Source organism: Bufo bufo, chromosome 4 (assembly GCF_905171765.1).
Source record: "Bufo bufo chromosome 4, aBufBuf1.1, whole genome shotgun sequence".
Classification (NCBI taxonomy): domain Eukaryota; kingdom Metazoa; phylum Chordata; class Amphibia; order Anura; family Bufonidae; genus Bufo; species Bufo bufo.
This window is the reverse complement of record NC_053392.1, coordinates 134488356-134505986: the sequence shown is the minus strand read 5'-3', so window position 1 is coordinate 134505986 and position 17631 is coordinate 134488356. Positions and strand designations below refer to the sequence as shown.

The following is a 17631-nucleotide window of genomic DNA, read 5'->3' as shown; positions in this document are numbered from 1 at the left end:
TGCTCTAGCAGAGAATTATTCCTATTGGTGGGACTTGTGGGGGCACCTTGGCGCAGTAACAGCTTACCACAATTATTTTGGGGGGACGTTATGTTTAGACTGGTAGTGCCAGGGGCACCATTTGCTGGGCGCAGTTATTTTAGGGCACTATGTGCCAATAATTATTGAAGGGCACTATCTGCATGGTACTACTACACTGCCTGTCCAAAAAAAAGTTGCCACCAAAAAAAAGCCTTTAGCTTTGATTATGGCAAGCATTCGCTGTGCATTGTTTCGATAAGCTTCTGCAATGTCACAAGATTTATTTCCATCCAGTGTTGCATTCATTTTTCACCAAGATATTGCATTGATGATGGTAGAGTCTGACTGCTGCGCAAAGCCTTCGCCAGCACATCCCAAAGATTCTCAATGGGGTTAAGGTCTGGACTATGTGGTGGCTAATCCATGTGTGAAAATGATGTCTCATGCTCCCTGAACCACTCTTTCACAATTTGAGCCCGATGAATCCTGGCATTGTAATCTTGGAATATGCCCGTGCCATCAGGGAAGAAAAAATCCATTGATGGAATAACCTGGTCATTCAGTATGTTCAAGTAGTCAGCTGACCTCATTCTTGGAGCACAGATACTGTTGCTGAACCTAGACCTGACCAACTGCAGCAACCCCAGATCATAGCACTGCGCCACAGGCTTGTACAGTAGGCACTAGGCATGATGGGTGCATCACTTCATCTGGCTCTCTTCTTACCCTGATGCGCCCATCACTCTGGAACAGGGTCAATCTGGACTCATCAGACCACTTGGCTTTCTTCCATTGCTCCAGAGTCCAATCTTTATGCTCCTTAGCAAAGTGAAGCCTTTTTTTCTGGTTTGCCTCACTAAATAGTGGTTTTCTTACGGCTACACAGCTGTTCAGTCCCAATCCCTTGAGTTCCCTTCGTGTGTAAATGGTCTTACTTTCACTATTAAACATAGCACCGAGTTCTACTGTTGTTTTTCTTCGATTTGATTTCACCAAACATTTAAGTGATCGCCGATCATGATCATTCTGGATTTTTTCCCCGCCACATTTCTTCCTTGAATATGATGGGTCCCCACTATCCTTCCAGCTTTTAATAATGCGTTGGACAGTTCTTAACCCAATTTTAGTAGTTTCTGCAATCTCCTTAGATGTTTTCTCTGCTTGATGCATGCCAATGATTTGACCCTTCTCAAACAGACTAACATCTTTTCCACGACCACGAGATGTGTCTTTCGACATGGTTGTTTAATAAATGAGAAGCAACTCATTGCACCAGTTAGGGTTAAATAACTTATTGCCAGCTGAAAGATAATCGCCCATGCAGTAATTATCCAATAGGAGGCTCATAACTATTTGCTTAAATCCAGGTGGTAACTTTTTTTTTTGGACAGGCAGTGTATTATCTGTTTCTGCAATATAGTATTGGGGAGCACAGCGGCACAGTATTGGGGGTGGTAGGATGATTTGTCCAGAAGATGGGAGGAGGATGGAAAAGTAGTAAACTAAGATTTTGTTTGTCAAACTGCAGAGACGAGAAATGGCTGAAAAATGAAAGAGACGTCATTGGATGTAAGAGGTATGTGGCGCTGTATTACCCTGTATGTAGGGGTGGATGGAGGGGTTAGTAGTACAGTACTAAATGCACATTGTAAAAAGTAATCTGCAAAATACTATATATTTGTGTCACCAGAACCACAACAGCTAAACGTAGTAGTTCTGGTGTCTATAGCATGTCTCTGCAAGCTTTTTAATGTAAACACTGGCTTTTCAGAAAAAAAAGGCAGTATTTACATTACTGCTAAGGAACACCTCTAGTGGCCACTCATCATTATTAAAGTTTGCTACTCTACGAGGTGTGTGGATTTTTTTTGTTTGTGTGTGTTGTGGTGGAGGGCGTGATTGCATGCTAGAGTGTGGGAAGGCGGGATCCAGGGGGGCCCAAGTAAATTCTTGCTCAGGGTCCAATCAATATTAAAGACGGCCCTGCATCCATTAGGAAGGAATATTCCCATTCACACTTCATAACTTGGCCATACAAGTAATCTCGATACCCATCATGTCCTCCACTGGAGGACTGTCAGGAGGTTATCATACACATAAGACTGGTGGTTTCCAATGACATTCATCTAATGTGTATGATCAGGGCAGGGTGAAATTTGCTAATGGAATTCAATTTCCAAAGGGGCGGCACCGAAATTAAACTTTGTGCCAGGTGAGGAAAAACTAGCTACAACTCTCAGCATTGCTGCTCTGGTCAGTTAGTAAGCCACTAGATCTCCCCATATAAATGTGCATAAAACATAAAATTAGTACCTGACCACAAGAACCATACACAGAGTATATGAAATAAAATGTGGTAGAACCACTCAAACGTTGAGGGAAATATTGAATCAGCATCGCTCCAATATAAAATGGAAACTAAGTCCATGATGGTGACCCCACCCACCTACGACTAACACCAATAGAATGGGTACCGCAATCTTACCAGCGCCACTGTAGAAAGCAAATGTACTGGATCATCCGATTTAACTCTTTAACATTGCTAGGTCTGAATGAATCCCTAGAATATATGAGTTACTAAGGATAGGACTAGTAAGGATATTGGAACAAGGACATGTACAGTCATTAGAATACATAGGTTATATTATATATACAGTACAGACCAAAAGTTTGGACACACCTTCTCATTCAAAGAGTTTTCTTTATTTTCATGACTATGAGGGCATCAAAACTATGAATTAACACATGTGGAATTATATACATAACAAACAAGTGTGAAACAACTGAAAATGTCATATTCTAGGTTCTTCAAAGTAGCCACCTTTTGCTTTGATTACTGCTTTGCACACTCTTGGCATTCTCTTGATGAGCTTCAAGAGGTAGTCCCCTGAAATGGTCTTCCAAAATGTCTTGAAGGAGTTCCCAGAAATGCTTAGCACTTGTTGGCCCTTTTGCCTTCACTCTGCGGTCCAGCTCACCCCAAACCATCTCGATTGGGTTCAGGTCCGGTGACTGTGGAGGCCGGGTCATCTGGTGCAGCACCCCATCACTCTCCTTCATGGTCAAATAGCCCTTACTTTCAAAGTTTTCCCAATTTTTCGGCTGACTGACTGACCTTCATTTCTTAAAGTAATGATGGCCACTCGTTTTTCTTTACTTAGCTGCTTTTTTCTTGCCATAATACAAATTCTAACAGTCTATTCAGTAGGACTATCAGCTGTGTATCCACCTGACTTCTCCTCAACGCAACTGATGGTCCCAACCCCATTTATAAGGCAAGAAATACCACTTATTAAACCTGACAGGGCACACCTGTGAAGTGAAAACCATTTCAGGGGACTACCTCTTGAAGCTCATCAAGAGAATGCCAAGAGTGTGCAAAGCAGTAATCAAAGCAAAAGGTGGCTACTTTGAAGAACCTAGAATATGACATATTTTCAGATGTTTCACACTTGTTTGTTATGTATATAATTCCACATGTGTTAATTCATAGTTTTGATGCCTTCGGTGTGAATCTACAATTTTCATAGTCATGAAAATAAAGAAAACTCTTTGAATGAGAAGGTGTGTCCAAACTTTTGGTCTGTACTGTATATATCTCTTATATATATAAAAATGAGTTTCTGTCTGTTTGTCTGTCTGTTCTTTATGCACGACCAAACGACTGGACCGATCTTCACCAAATTTGGCACACAGGTACATCAGGTGTCCGGGAAGGTTTTTGACTCAGCTCTCTAGGACGTACCGTTCCTGAGATATTCCCCAAAAATTACCTGCATTAGCCAATACAAGCCCCCAACTGCCATGCACATGGTCACATGTCCCTTATAAGCCAATAGAAGCTTGTAGGCTCTTAGTCTACACATACACACAGTTTTACTCCAGGTTTCCATAACAACCCAGCCATTTTTATTCACTGCTGTAAGTCAGCTTTAGGCTAGAGCTACACGACGACATGAACAGCTCAGCAGACAGTATCACACAATAGACTTAGATACACAGCAGACAAAATCACACATGATAGGATTAGATACACAGCTCAACAGACAGTATCACACAGGATAGGATTAGATACACAGCTCAGCAGACAGTATCACACAGGATAGGATTAGATACACAGCTCTGCAGACAGTATCACACAGGATAGGATTAGATACACAGCTCAGCAGACAGTATCACACAACATAATATTAGATACACAGCTCAACAGACAGTATCACACAGGATAGGATTAGATACACAGCTCAGCAGACAGTATCACACAGGATAGGATTAGATACACAGCTCAGAAGACAGTATCACACAGGATAGGATTAGATACACAGCTCAGTAGACAGTATCACACATCTTCATATCCCAACTGTCATACACACGGTCACATGACCCTTATCAGTCAATAGAAGCTCCACATACACACAGTTTTACTCCAGGTTTCCATAACAACCCAGCCATTTTTCTTCACTGCTGTAGGTCAGCTTTAGGATAGGGCTACACAACGACAATAAGTCGCACGACACATAGAGCACAACTACACTGCTACATGCATCCATCTTGGATGGATTTTTTGCGACTGTTGTGTCGCAGTCGCAGCATGATGCATGTCACAGTGCTGTAGAAAAAATAGAAGGCCACAGCAGCATGTCCAGCAATTCTTCTTTATTGGTCGATAACTTCACAGCATAGCATAAAAACAATGGCAACGTTTCGGCTAAAAGTAGCCTTTGTCAACTAGCATATGTTACAACTAAAAGAACCAGCATATAAATCTAAAATACTGGTACCTCCCACAATCATGGTAATCCAATCGACAGCAATATGACACACCTATATAACATCAAATCACAATGCTACTAAACCACACTAGTCAGCTGATTCAAATCAATGTCTGTTGATATAACATGTTCACCTGTATTGTTTTTATGCTATGCTGTGAAGTTATCGACCAATAAAGAAGAATTGCTGGACATGCTGCTGTGGCCTTCTATTTTTTCTACATTCCTGTGGATCGCATTGGATCTGTGATCTCTTGCCCAGCTGCTGCATGATCTCCATCATTGCTCTACACAAGCCGCATGTTGTGCTGCTCCTGACCCTTTTTTCTTCCTGCATGTCACAGTGCGACACCATAGCCTATCATTATAAAAATTATTGAGACAAAATGTCGTGCGACACATGTTGTCGTGTAGCCCTAGCATTAAAGGGGCAGGGCACTGTGGAGGTCACTGTTAAAGAGGCCGGAACTGTAGAGGTCACTGTTAAAGGAGCAGGCATTGTGGAGGTCACTGTTAAAAAGGCGGGCTCTGTGGAGGTCACTGTTAAAGGGGTGGGCACTGTGGAGGTCCTTGTTAAAGGGACAGGCGCTGTGGAGGTCACTGTTAAAGAGGCGGGCACTGTGGAGGTCATTGTTAAAGGGGCGGGCACTGTGGATGTTGCTGTTAAAGGGGCAGGGCACTGTGTAGGTTACAGTTAAAGTGGCGGACACTGTGGAGGTCACTGTTAAAGGGCAGGGACCACTATTAAAGGGGCAACTGCTGTGGAGGTCACAGTTACGTTATCAGGGTACTGTGAGGTTACTGTTAAGGCAGCTGGGTACTGTGGGGGTCACTGTTAAGGGGGCGGGCCCGTGAGGAGGTGACTGTCAAAGGAGTAGGGTGCTGTGAAACTCACTGCTAAAAGGGATGGGCTGCTATGAAGGTCAAAGTTAAGGGAATGGGCTGCTGTGGAGGTCCTATTTTAAAGTGGCGGGGCACTGTGGGGGCGTCACTGTTAAGGGGTAGGGCACTGTGGAGTTCACTGTTAAAGCGGCTGGGTGCTGTAGAGGTCACTGTTATGGGGAATATCTTTTAACGACACACACAAACATTAAATGAAATTGATGAAATATACCCGTGCGAAGCCGGGTCCTTCTGCTAGTATATATACACTGCTCAAAAAAATAAAGGGAACACTTAAACAACACAATGTAACTCCAAGTCAATCACACTTCTGTGAAATCAAACTGTCCACTTAGGAAGCAACACTGAGTTACAATCAATTTCACATGCTGTTGTGCAAATGGGATATGGAACAGGTGGAAATTATAGGAAATTAGCAAGACACCCCCAATAAAGGAGTGGTTCTGTAGGTGGTGACCACAGACCGCTTCTCAGTTCCTATGCTTCCTGGCTGATGTTTTGGTCACTTTTGAATGCTGGCGGTGCTTTCACTCTAGTGGTAGCATGAGACGGAGTCTACAACCCACACAAGTGGCTCAGGTAGTGCAGCTTATCCAGGATGGCACATCAATGCGAGCTGTGGCAAGAAGGTTTGCTGTGTCTGTCAGCGTAGTGTCCAGAGCATGGAGGCGCTACCAGGAGACAGGCCAGTACATCAGGAGACATGGAGGAGGCCGTAGGAGGGCAACAACCCAACAGCAGGACCGCTACCTCCGCCTTTGTGCAAGGAGGAACAAGAGGAGCACTGCCAGAGTCCTGCAAAATGACCTCCAGCAGGCCACAAATGTGCATGTGTCTGCTCAAACGGTCAGAAACAGACTCCATGAGGGCCCGACGTCCACAGGTGGGGGTTGTGCTTACAGCCCAACACCGTGCAGGACGTTTGGCATTTGCCAGAGAACACCAAGATTGGCAAATTCGCCACTGGCGCCCTGTGCTCTTCACAGATGAAAGCAGGTTCAAACTGAGCACATGTGACAGACGTGACAGAGTCTGGAGACGCCGTGGAGAACGTTCTGCTGCCTGCAACATCCTCCAGCATGTCCGGTTTGGCATTGGGTCAGTAATGGTGTGGGGTGGCATTTCTTTGGAGGGCCGCACAGCCCTCCATGTGCTCGCCAGAGGTAGCCTGACTGCCATTAGGTACCGAGATGAGATCCTCAGACCCCTTGTGAGACCAAAAGCTGGTGCGGTTGGCCCTGGGTTCCTCCTAATGCAAGACAATGCTAGACCTCATGTGGCTGGAATGTGTCAGCAGTTCCTGCAAGACGAAGGCATTGATGCTGTGGACTGGCCTGCCCGTTCCCCAGACCTGAATCCAATTGAGCACATCTGGGACATCATGTCTCGCTCTATCCACCAACGTCACGTTGCACCACAGACTGTCCAGGAGTTGGCAGATGCTTTAGTCCAGGTCTGGGAGGAGATCCCTCAGGAGACCGTCCGCCACCTCATCAGGAGCATGCACAGGCGTTGTAGGGAGGTCATACAGGCACGTGGAGGCCACACACACTACTGAGCCTCATTTTGTCTTGTTTTAAGGACATTACATCAAAGTTGGATCAGCCTGTAGTGTGTTTTTCCACTTTAATTTTGAGTGTGACTCCAAATCCAGACCTCCATGGGTTGAAAAATTTTATTTCCATTTTTTTATTTTTGTGTGATTTTGTTGTCAGCACATTTAACTATGTAAAGAACAAAGTATTTCAGAAGAATATTTAATTAATTCAGATCTAGGATGTGTTATTTTTGTGTTCCCTTTATTTTTTTTGAGCAGTGTGTATATATATATATATATATATATACTTACTTATATATATCCAACCAGAAAATTGCAGCAATTGATCTACTTCATATCCCACTATATATAGGTAAGTGTAGCCCATTTTTGTTATATTTGTTTTATGCTCCTAACGAAGAGGCTCTTGGAACTCCCTGAAACACGTCGACCTATTTAATAATGAGTACTGGATGAGAAGAGAGCCCTGTTACATTCCTTGGGGATACCATCTGTACTAAATATCTACAAGTGACCTTGGCGGGGGAGAAGTAGACCTGAAAGTGTCTGGAGTACCACGTATATTTTATTTCATATAACCTGTGTATGGTACTTGTTATCAGGTATCACATACTACTTTTACGTTTTATGCACTTCATATGAGTAGATCTGGCGCCACACCATACGTTTTTGTTTTATAGCCCTTTACTTTGGTTCCACTCCTATGTTATTGGGGAGTGATGTCTTCGGTGAGAGCTGCCTCTTCTTCCTTCTTCTATTTACCTTGATTGATGGGACTAAGGAGAATTTACTATCTTTCCGCTTAATATACATTATAAAATATTATGCTTGTGTGCCACTCTTTTGGCGCCCCTTTCTGTTACACTCAAGGGACCATCTGTTAACTCTTTTTTTATATATATTTTTGCTGGCATTTAGTAAGCCAGAGGGAATAAAGAAGGGGTCCATGTGGTAAAAAAAAATTCCCTGTAGTTCCAGGTGGTGGACAGATACAAAGGTTTTAAAACATACAAAGCTGTAGTGTATGCTATAAAGGTATATGTATATACTGAAAATCATATATTTATGTAATATTTCAATTTACTGTACCTGATTGATAGGAGGAGGTAGATAGCAGCAAGAAGAACAGAAAATTTCTCATCATGTTGACGTGTCTAGACTGTGGAAAGCAATACACCACATCAGTACTGCACCCACTGCTTTTTTTTCCAATGAACAATCTTATGTCTTTTTGATTTTGCAGTCTATAAAAAAAACATACTGCATTTAATAAATGTTATTTACATATTAAAGGGTCAGTGGAGTAGTAAGAAGGGTTTAAAGGGATTGGGCACCTTTTTTTTATTTTTTTTTGGCAAATTCCCCAATTGGGCGACCTGTGAAGGGAAGCATAATCTTACCTGCTTCCCTGCGCTGGCTCCCTGCATCTTCTCTCCCCGGCCTTGGCTGCTTCGCTGTCCTCTAAGAAAGTAAAATTCCGGCGGTTTCTTAGCAGAGCCGGATGCACGCACGCTGCTGAGCTCCGCTGCTGGCCTAAACAATCTAGGCTAATATTAGCTACAAGAACCCCGTCAAACATGGGCAAAACCACAAAAGAGCGGTCCAGAGACACCCAGGGACCTGGTAAAGTAGCTTTGGCTCAGGGAGAAATCAAGAGATTTATGCGCAAGACTCCTGCAACTATGCCACACCAAACCAGAAAGATGGCACCGGCGAAACAACATGCCTCGGCTGCACTCGCAGACGATGGCACCGACGCAGAAGCTGACAGTGAGCAGGAGGATCTACGAAGCGGCGAGGATCAGGTTATATCTAAATCCTACTTTAAAACCCTGCTGACTAGCTCTCTTAAACCTGTGCTCCACGAGCTCAAGTACATTAAACAAGACCTGCGCCTCATTAATGCCAGAGTTGAAGCGCTCGAGACCTCACAGGCCGCAGGAGTAGAATTTAACACTGCTGTTACCCGAAACCTAGACAGCTGCCAAGCACATGTGAATTACCTTTTCTCTTTAATGGAGGATCAAAACAACTGGTGGCGCCGCAATAACGTAAGGTTTAAAGGTGTGCCTGAGTCGATCTCCCCAGAAGCACTCGCGCCAGCCCTCCCCCCCCCCCCATTTCACTACTCTCTTGGGGCAAGATGCTGGAGATTTGATCATGAACCGAGCATACAGGGCTCTGAGACCCCTCCGCCCTAAATCTCATGAAGCACCTCGTGACGTCATATGCAGGATGGTCAGCTACCGTGCCAAGGAGCAGATCTTAGCCGTTTGCAAGAATGACCCCCTCTCTGGAACTTGAAAGGTCAGCTATTTCCATCTACCAGGACTTGTCTCCTATGACCCTGCGAAAAAGAAACCACCTGTGCCCCTTACTAGATGTATTGAGAAGCAGGAAGATCACCTACAGATGGCTTTATCCATTTGGGTTTTTAATCAACACACCCAACAGAAAGATTGTTATCAGAGCTAATGCTGACCTACAAACAGATCTATGATTTTCTAGGCATAGAGGCACTGGACATCCCTGATTGGAACGTGGCACAAGACTTCACTCCTCTGCCAACCTTGCCTCAGATTGTCCCTTGGACCCCAGTTACTTCATCTAGATGCCTACAAGGGAAGAATACTCCAAGGAAGCTGACTCCAAGAAGATTGAACCAGCCCGGTGTCGACTGATCCGAAGTGATTGGACCTCTACGCACACCATACTAGTAACATTTTACTCATTTTTAGGTTCTAAAGGCTGTTATCTAAAAAGGCCTAGATTGTGGCCTATGGCCGAGTTGAAGAAAAGTTCCGCTCCCTCTAAAGTGATCCTCAGAGATCACAACGTTGTTCCTCCCTGATGATGTGTTCTTTTTCAGAATTTAGTTATCGCTGTTCTGATATGTTAACCATGGTTTTGCAATTTGCTCTCTGTAGGTCACCTAGGGACCTTCTGATTTCTTTTTCCTACCCCCTCTTTCCTTCTCATCCCTCCCCCACTCCTGTCCCTGCAGGAATACCACCTCACCAGTCAGGCCTCAACACCTCATTGGCAAAGATGCCCCCCACTGAAAATGTACTCCTGTTATCTGGGTGAAACTGGTATTTGATGCACTGCTCTTCCTTTTCAGAGATTATGGCTGAAACTATTATATGTTCATATAACGTCAGGGGACTGAACACACCAGCAAAAAGGAGCCAGATCTATAGACACTTTCGCAAGCATAAGGTATGAATAGCTCTATTACAAGAAACACACTTCCGAGCCAAACATATTCGAGGCTCTCACACTTGCAATATGATAAATGGCACCATAGTACCTCACCTAGCTCAGCATCACGTGGAGTTAGTATAGCACTCCATAAAAATGTTCCTTTTGAGGTGCGTTCAGAATGTATTGACCCAGATGGGAGATATCTGTTTCTCAAGGGTGTTATTGGATCCCAAACTTATACCATTGGAAACATTTACGCCCCTAATGTACACCAGGATGATTGGATGTCAACAAGTCTAACGCTGTTCAGAGATTTTGCAAAAGGATGTATAGTTTTGGGAGGTGATTTAAATGCTACACTCCAATCACAAATAGACACCTCAACACACAAATCCTCACTGTCAGTTACTGCTATTATTAAAATCACGACAACTCTGACAGAGACCTCCTTGGCTGATGTTTGGAGATCCTTTCACCCGCTAGAAAGAGATTACACCTTTTACTCCAACTTTACACAATTCATATTACCGCATTGACTCTTTGTCCCACAACACCACCTTCATCTCTGCAAAACCTCTAATATCGGCAATATATTATTATCTGACCATGCCCCAGTCTTTGTTCACTATAGTTTGCAGGAACTACCCAAAGCCATGTCTAAATTGGCATCTGAACACTACCCTTCTGAGTAACATGACCTATGTGAAACCGATAGGCAAACATATTGAAGATTATTTTCATTTAAATGACACATCTGATTTATCGCAGGTAACACTCTAGGAAGCTCATGAATCAGTATTAAGAGGCCATCTTATAGCACTAGGTTCACACGCCAACAAACAGATAACAGAAGGTTCTGGACCTACAACACCATATTCAGGAACTAGAAAAGTCTCATAAACCGCTTCCCTCTACAGAAGGTCTGGAATTATTAATTAAAGCACAAACAGATCTCAAGAACCTATTAAATGCCTTGACTGCTAAGCTATTTTTATCCACACAATTTAAATACTATGCACCTGGGGATAAAGCCTCAAAGCTTTTACTGTCACAAATAAAAAAAAAAGGAAAGCAAAATCTTTCATTCCTCTACTGAAATCGCCTGACGCCAAGCCCATACACACTACTAAACACATAACACAACAATTCTGCTCTTATAGTGAGCTATATAATCTGAGACCATCCGCTGCACACATAGATCAGGATAATAGAAGCGTACAAATAGATGAGGTCCACACTGTACCTCCCAACCATGGATGGAAATGCAAAATCAACATTAAATAAACCCTTCACTTATGATGAGCTGGAAAAAGCCTTAATGGAATCCCCGGGGCCGAACAGACTACCCATCCCATATTACAAAACTTTTAAGTCCCTTCTCCTATCTCACCTGCTGAACGTCTGCAATAGTACACTGACAGGGAACCCACTTACCCCCCAAATGCTTAATGCGTACATCACTGTCATTCCTAAAGAAAAAAAAAAGACCCTACACAATGCAATCTATAGGCCAATATTCTTACTGAACAATGACCTGAAGCTCTTTGCCAATATCTTAGCGAACAGATTGAAACCCCTCTTACCAAAACTTATTTCCCCTGAACAAGTAAGGTTTACCCCAGGCAGGGAAGGCAAAATGAGCACTGTGAGCTTACTGCACTTTCACATTCAATATGCCAAGTTGAACTCAATCCCATTCGCCCTTCTCAGCGCAGAAGGTATTTGATAGGGTGAGTTGGCTATTTATGACCAGAACTCTTTTGTAATTTGGGATTTTCTTATACTTCATGTCGGCTATCAAGTCTATGTACAGCTCCCCAAGTGCACAAATATAGGTCAATAATCCACGATTTAATATAGGAAATGGTATACGACAGGGATGCCCAATATCCCCCCTCCTCTTCATCCTGACATTGGAAACTGTACTGCAGGCCTTCCGTCAAGACCCTAGAATACAAGGAGTCCAAATGGGACCATACACTCACCAACTTTCTGCCTTTGCAGATGATGTATTAATGTTTATATCCAACCCAGTCTTAAGCCCTCCCTGCAGTTATATCTATTTTTGACCAATTTGGACAGCTATTACATTTCAAAATCAATCCAACAAAATCCCAGATTTTAAACATCTCCCTCACAGCTCAAACTTGTGTGCACTTACAACGCACTACTCGTTTTAAATGGGCATCTAGTTCGATTGATTTCTTAGGAGTTAATATCACACCAAATATCCACTTATTATACAAAGCTAACTTCATGGACCTACCAAAACAGATTAGTGCCTTACTTGAGAGTTGGGATATACCCTATGTCTCATGGTTTGGCCGAAGTGCCTTAATTAAAACAGTAGTGCTGCCTAAAGTATTTTATTACTTGAAGACCCTACCAATTAAACTACCCACTCAGTTTTTCACAAAGTTGCGCACTATACACTCCTCCCTTTTTGTGGAGTAAATGGAGGCCTTGACTACAGTAGCTCATAAACACCCAACACAACACACAAAAAATGGGGGTTTTGGACTAGCAGATTTTAAGGCCTATTACAGGGCCATACAGGGTACTCGATATCTTGACTGGCTCCGTGGATCAGAAAACAGGCTAGATGTACAGGCAGAGGAAGCAATGAGCATCCTACCACACATACTGAACTGAACTGCCGTCTGATACATGAGATGACCAAACATACTCTGACACTCTGGCACAAAGAAGGTCTTAAACAAACTCTAATGAGTCACAAGTTAACATTCACACAAATCTCACAGACACTATACCAGATGCACCCCCCTCTTTCAGAGACACATTACCCAAAAGGGACAAACTCCCTCCATATGCCCCTACTGGATCTTTGTGATACAGACACACTTCCAATAATGGACCACCTGAAACAGATACCCAAAATAAAAGACTTGTCCTCTTTCCACAAGGCACATCTTGTAGCATATGTCAAATTCCACTCTGGAAACCTTCCAATTCCACCCCGCCTAACCTCCTTTGAGAAAATGGCCCTTCAGAAGGTTGAACCTAAGAAAAAGATATCCTCTTTATACATGCAATTGTTACCTTACCACTCTCCTGCAGATTGTTGGTTTCTCATTAAATGGGAAATAGATCTTCAAGGGTAGTTCACAGAAACAGAAGTAAAGTTTCTGATTCAGCCTCCCACAAAATATTTAGATGTGTTAAACTCCAGGAAAACTATTATAAGATCCTCACGAGGTGGCACTATACGCCAGTCAAGCTGACAAATATCTTCCCTGAAGTAGACCCCAACTGCTGGAAATGTGGGAAGGAAAGGGGAACATATCTACATATATGGTGGGAATGTTCTATAATCAAAGGTTTTTGGGCTGAGATCTGCGCAATACTGCCGCAAATTGTTAGGACACAGGTACCAGTATCTCTGAAGATATGCCTATTGAATCTACTTGAGGAATGCAATTTTACATGTTCTGTTAAAAAACTACTGCACCCACTAATAGCAGCAGATAGAGTCATAGTAGCTAGCTATTAGAAACAACCGGAATCGCCTCCGATCTACCACTGGAAAACAAAAGGAGACCAGATTTATAGATTCCAGCAACTAGCTCATTGGAAATCCCATATCCCACAAAATTTTACTGATGTATGGGACCCCTGGGCAAGATTTCGGGGATGCTCACTAACACTAGCTAGTGGAAGTAATGAGTCATAACTTCAGTGGTAGCCTCTTTCTCATATCTCCCCGATATTGGAGCTTTTGAATCTGCTCGCTCCAAACACCCCAAACCCACCTCCCCCTACCCTCCTCTTCAACCTTTGTCTTTCCCTACCCCCTCCTAATCTTTCTTCACTGTTCAACTTCTTTTCCTTATGTCTCTTTCTTTTCTAATGAGATATCAGGTATTACATAATTGTATTTATAAAAGAAAAAAGAAAGTAAAATTCAGTTTTGACATCTGCAACCAATTGCTGGATGCAGTGGTAACCTGTTCCCCTTGCCTCATGCCAAATGGTCACATGACGCAAGGTCACCACTGTGGCCAGCGATTGGCTGCATTAGAGTCAAAATGGAAACTTACATCCCCAGAATGCAGCAAAGCAGCTGAGGCCAGGTAGAGAAGGAGCAGGGAGCCAGCTTCTGGAAGCAGGTAAGTATGCTTGTATTCACAGGTCCCACCCCCCCACCCCCTCCCAAAGGTACACAACCCCTTTTAGAAGTTAAAGATGAATCGGGGATATTAAATAAGACAACAGTCATGTTATAAATTCCCACTGGGTTCTTAAAGGGAATGTTTCATCAGAAAATGACTTATTGTTTAAATCAAATTTTTAAGTTTTATATATTTTTTTGAATTTTTGGTGACCTTTTTTTAAATTAATTTTCGATTTCTCTATCGATATTTTAAAACTTGATATATTCATGCAATTTTTGCACTGGCCACTAGGCCTAATAATAAGTCATGACTTCCTGTTCTGCAGAGGTAACATTTAGATAGCTATCTCATTATCATCACAGGCATACAATGACATATCATATCTGCATAGATAACACAGCATCCATCATTCACAATAGGCAATATCAAAGCTTATGTACTCCCTCCACACCTCTGCACAGGTCGCAGAGCATGCCTAGAAAATGCTGTCATAGAAATCAGTGTCAGCTCCTGTCCATTGTGCCTATCACCCAGAGTCTGCTCTCACAGAACAGGAAGTCTAGTGGCCAGTGTAAACTGCATGACACCTTCTTAATTCTGCGACAAGAGAATAGTCCCATCCTTGCTCTTTTTTTTATAATATACTTATTCTCTGAAATTATGACCACCTTGAGGATTAAGAAAAATGGACAAAACTTTCACCACTAACGTAAACTGTACAAACCCATGCTCTGTAATTTGCTTCAGCATCCCCATGCAAACCAATCAGATTAGGTTCTCATAGGAATTAATATTAACTTTATATTAGACTGTAATCATCTGGTGTAATATTTTATCTCAATAACATATTACATCTTTTTCATACTAGGACCCCAATATTGCTAGTGGAAAGCCAAATAATTAACCTGCATACACATACTCATATGACTAACACACAATCCAACTACTGGTGCAGTGCAAGAATTGTGACATAGGTACAAACAAAGTGATAAAGGCTTATCAATCCCTTCACCCTGGAATGCATTTTGGGCCTAAGGGATTAAGCAATTTTTTTAAATTTAATTTTTTTTTAAATCGTCACATGCCAAGAGCTATAACTTTTTACATTTTCCGTTGATGTGGCTGTGGAGGGTTTGGTTTTTGCAGTAGTTTTTAATGGCACAATTTTGGTGTACACAAAATCATTGATGAACTTTTATTAGCTCTTTCTGTGGTGGAATAGAAAATGGAAAAAAACAGCAATACCACCATTGCCTTTTTATGTTGTAAATTATGTGACAGTCACTTTGTGGCATAAATAACAATAATTTTACTTTCTGGTCAGTATGATGACAGTAATACCAAATACATATAGTTGTTTTTTACTACTTTTTTTTACTACTTTTGTACAATAAAAATACTTGTTTTGTATCGCCATATTTCAAAACCTATAACTTTTTTATTTCCTACAGCCCCCATTCCCCCGCTGTCAGCACTCTAAGCTGACAATATATTTCAGTGAATCTTTAAAACATGACAGCAGGGAATGGTGGGGGGGGGGGGGGGGGGGGGTTAATAGAAAAGTGAAACAACTGATCGGCGGGGGGTTGAGGATAGGCCATCAATAGTAAAATCCTGGACAACCTTTCTAAAGTAATATTTATTGGTAGTATTTATTCTTCTTGTCATTATCTATTGATGATTCGTAGACCAGTTCAAGAAGGTAAAACAGGTGAAAAATAGCACAAACACAAATGAATACTAAATTGTTTCAGTCATACATTTATTTAAAAATCACTTAAATTATCATTTTAAGTGAGATTATTGTGCAATGTTGTCATGGTATATATTACACCATGCAAAAAGTTAATTGTGAAATGTTTACCACTTCTGTTTTTAAGGTAGACACTCTTTTGTTTGGTTGACATAAAACATATTACATGGGCCCAAAATGATTCAAGAAACCAGTGAAATGCCTCTGATATTACAATGTAATATATCTCAACCCAGCTCAATGAAATGGCCTACAAAATAAAGATCACATTGCCTTCAGTATTTCACTAAACAATCAGCAAAGTGTTGGTCTTTTTGTAGTCCTTTCTAGGGTTATGACAATAATATGTATCTCTATATTTGCTCTATGGTGGTACATACCTTGGTGGGAGTGTAAAAACACTATGGATGGTCTTGAGGTAGGCTCCGTGGCGTCTGTATATCAGATATAACTTTGAGGTCCATAGAGATCATGTAGTTAATCATCATCCCAAACAAATATTGGCAGGGAGCACATCAAACAAACAGCATAATAGCTTTCTGCAATTTGTCAGTAAGGGGGAGGAAGTTGTGAAGCCAGAAATGTGATAAATATCAGTAACTGGTGGTAAAATTAATGGAACTTTACAATATCTAAATGATATACTGTACTGTACTGTAGTGTCATTGTACTGGTCCATGTCAATAAATTAGAATATCATTGAAAAGTTAATATATTTCAGTAATTTAACTTAAAAAGTGGAACTGACATTGTATAGATTCATTACACACATAGTGATTCATTTCAAGCATTTATTTCTTTAATGTTGATTATCATGGCTTATAGCTAATGAAAATCCAAAAGTAAGGATCTCAGAAAATTATATTATATAAGACTAATTACAACAAGTTATGGAAGAAATTTTCATTGTGGTTACAAGAAAAAGAATTACAAATATCTGTCAATTCTATTCTGCAATTCTTGCAAGAAGGACACCAAAAGGCATTAACACCTAATACTTTGAGGGCCCACATGACTGCAATGAATGCTTTGACAGATGGCCTATATGCAGGAGATGCATTGATAGCAAGATTTTTTAAAGCCCTAAAAAAGTTGAGACCATCCGTTAGACCACCTGTACCCATCTGGGATTGGTCATTGGTCCTGAACAGACTTACGATCTCTCCCTTCGAACCTATATCTGATATAGATCTCAGTTGATTGTCCTACAAGATAATTTTTCTCATTGCTATCACATGTGCTAAGAGACTAGGGGAGTTACAAGCATTGTCCTCAAGAGAACCGTAT

At 41.8% G+C, this 17631-nt stretch overlaps 1 protein-coding gene across 2 annotated transcripts in view; it reads right to left on the bottom strand.

Annotated features, from left to right (window-relative positions):
• The window catches only part of LOC120997714 (coagulation factor VII-like), a 100946-nt gene extending 84124 nt beyond the window's left edge, over window positions 1-16822 (bottom strand). Inside the window, exons 1-2 of one of the 2 annotated variants that reach the window (XM_040427951.1) lie at window positions 16725-16822; window positions 8344-8413 (exon numbers count right to left, since the gene is read on the bottom strand). In XM_040427951.1, coding sequence (XP_040283885.1) covers window positions 8344-8398 — 55 coding nt within the window. In that variant the 5' untranslated portion in view covers window positions 8399-8413; window positions 16725-16822. Of the gene's footprint in view, window positions 1-8343; window positions 8499-16724 lie in introns of both variants that reach the window. The other variant, XM_040427952.1, reaches the window with a different exon arrangement.
• Between the last annotated feature and the right edge of the window lie 809 nt (window positions 16823-17631).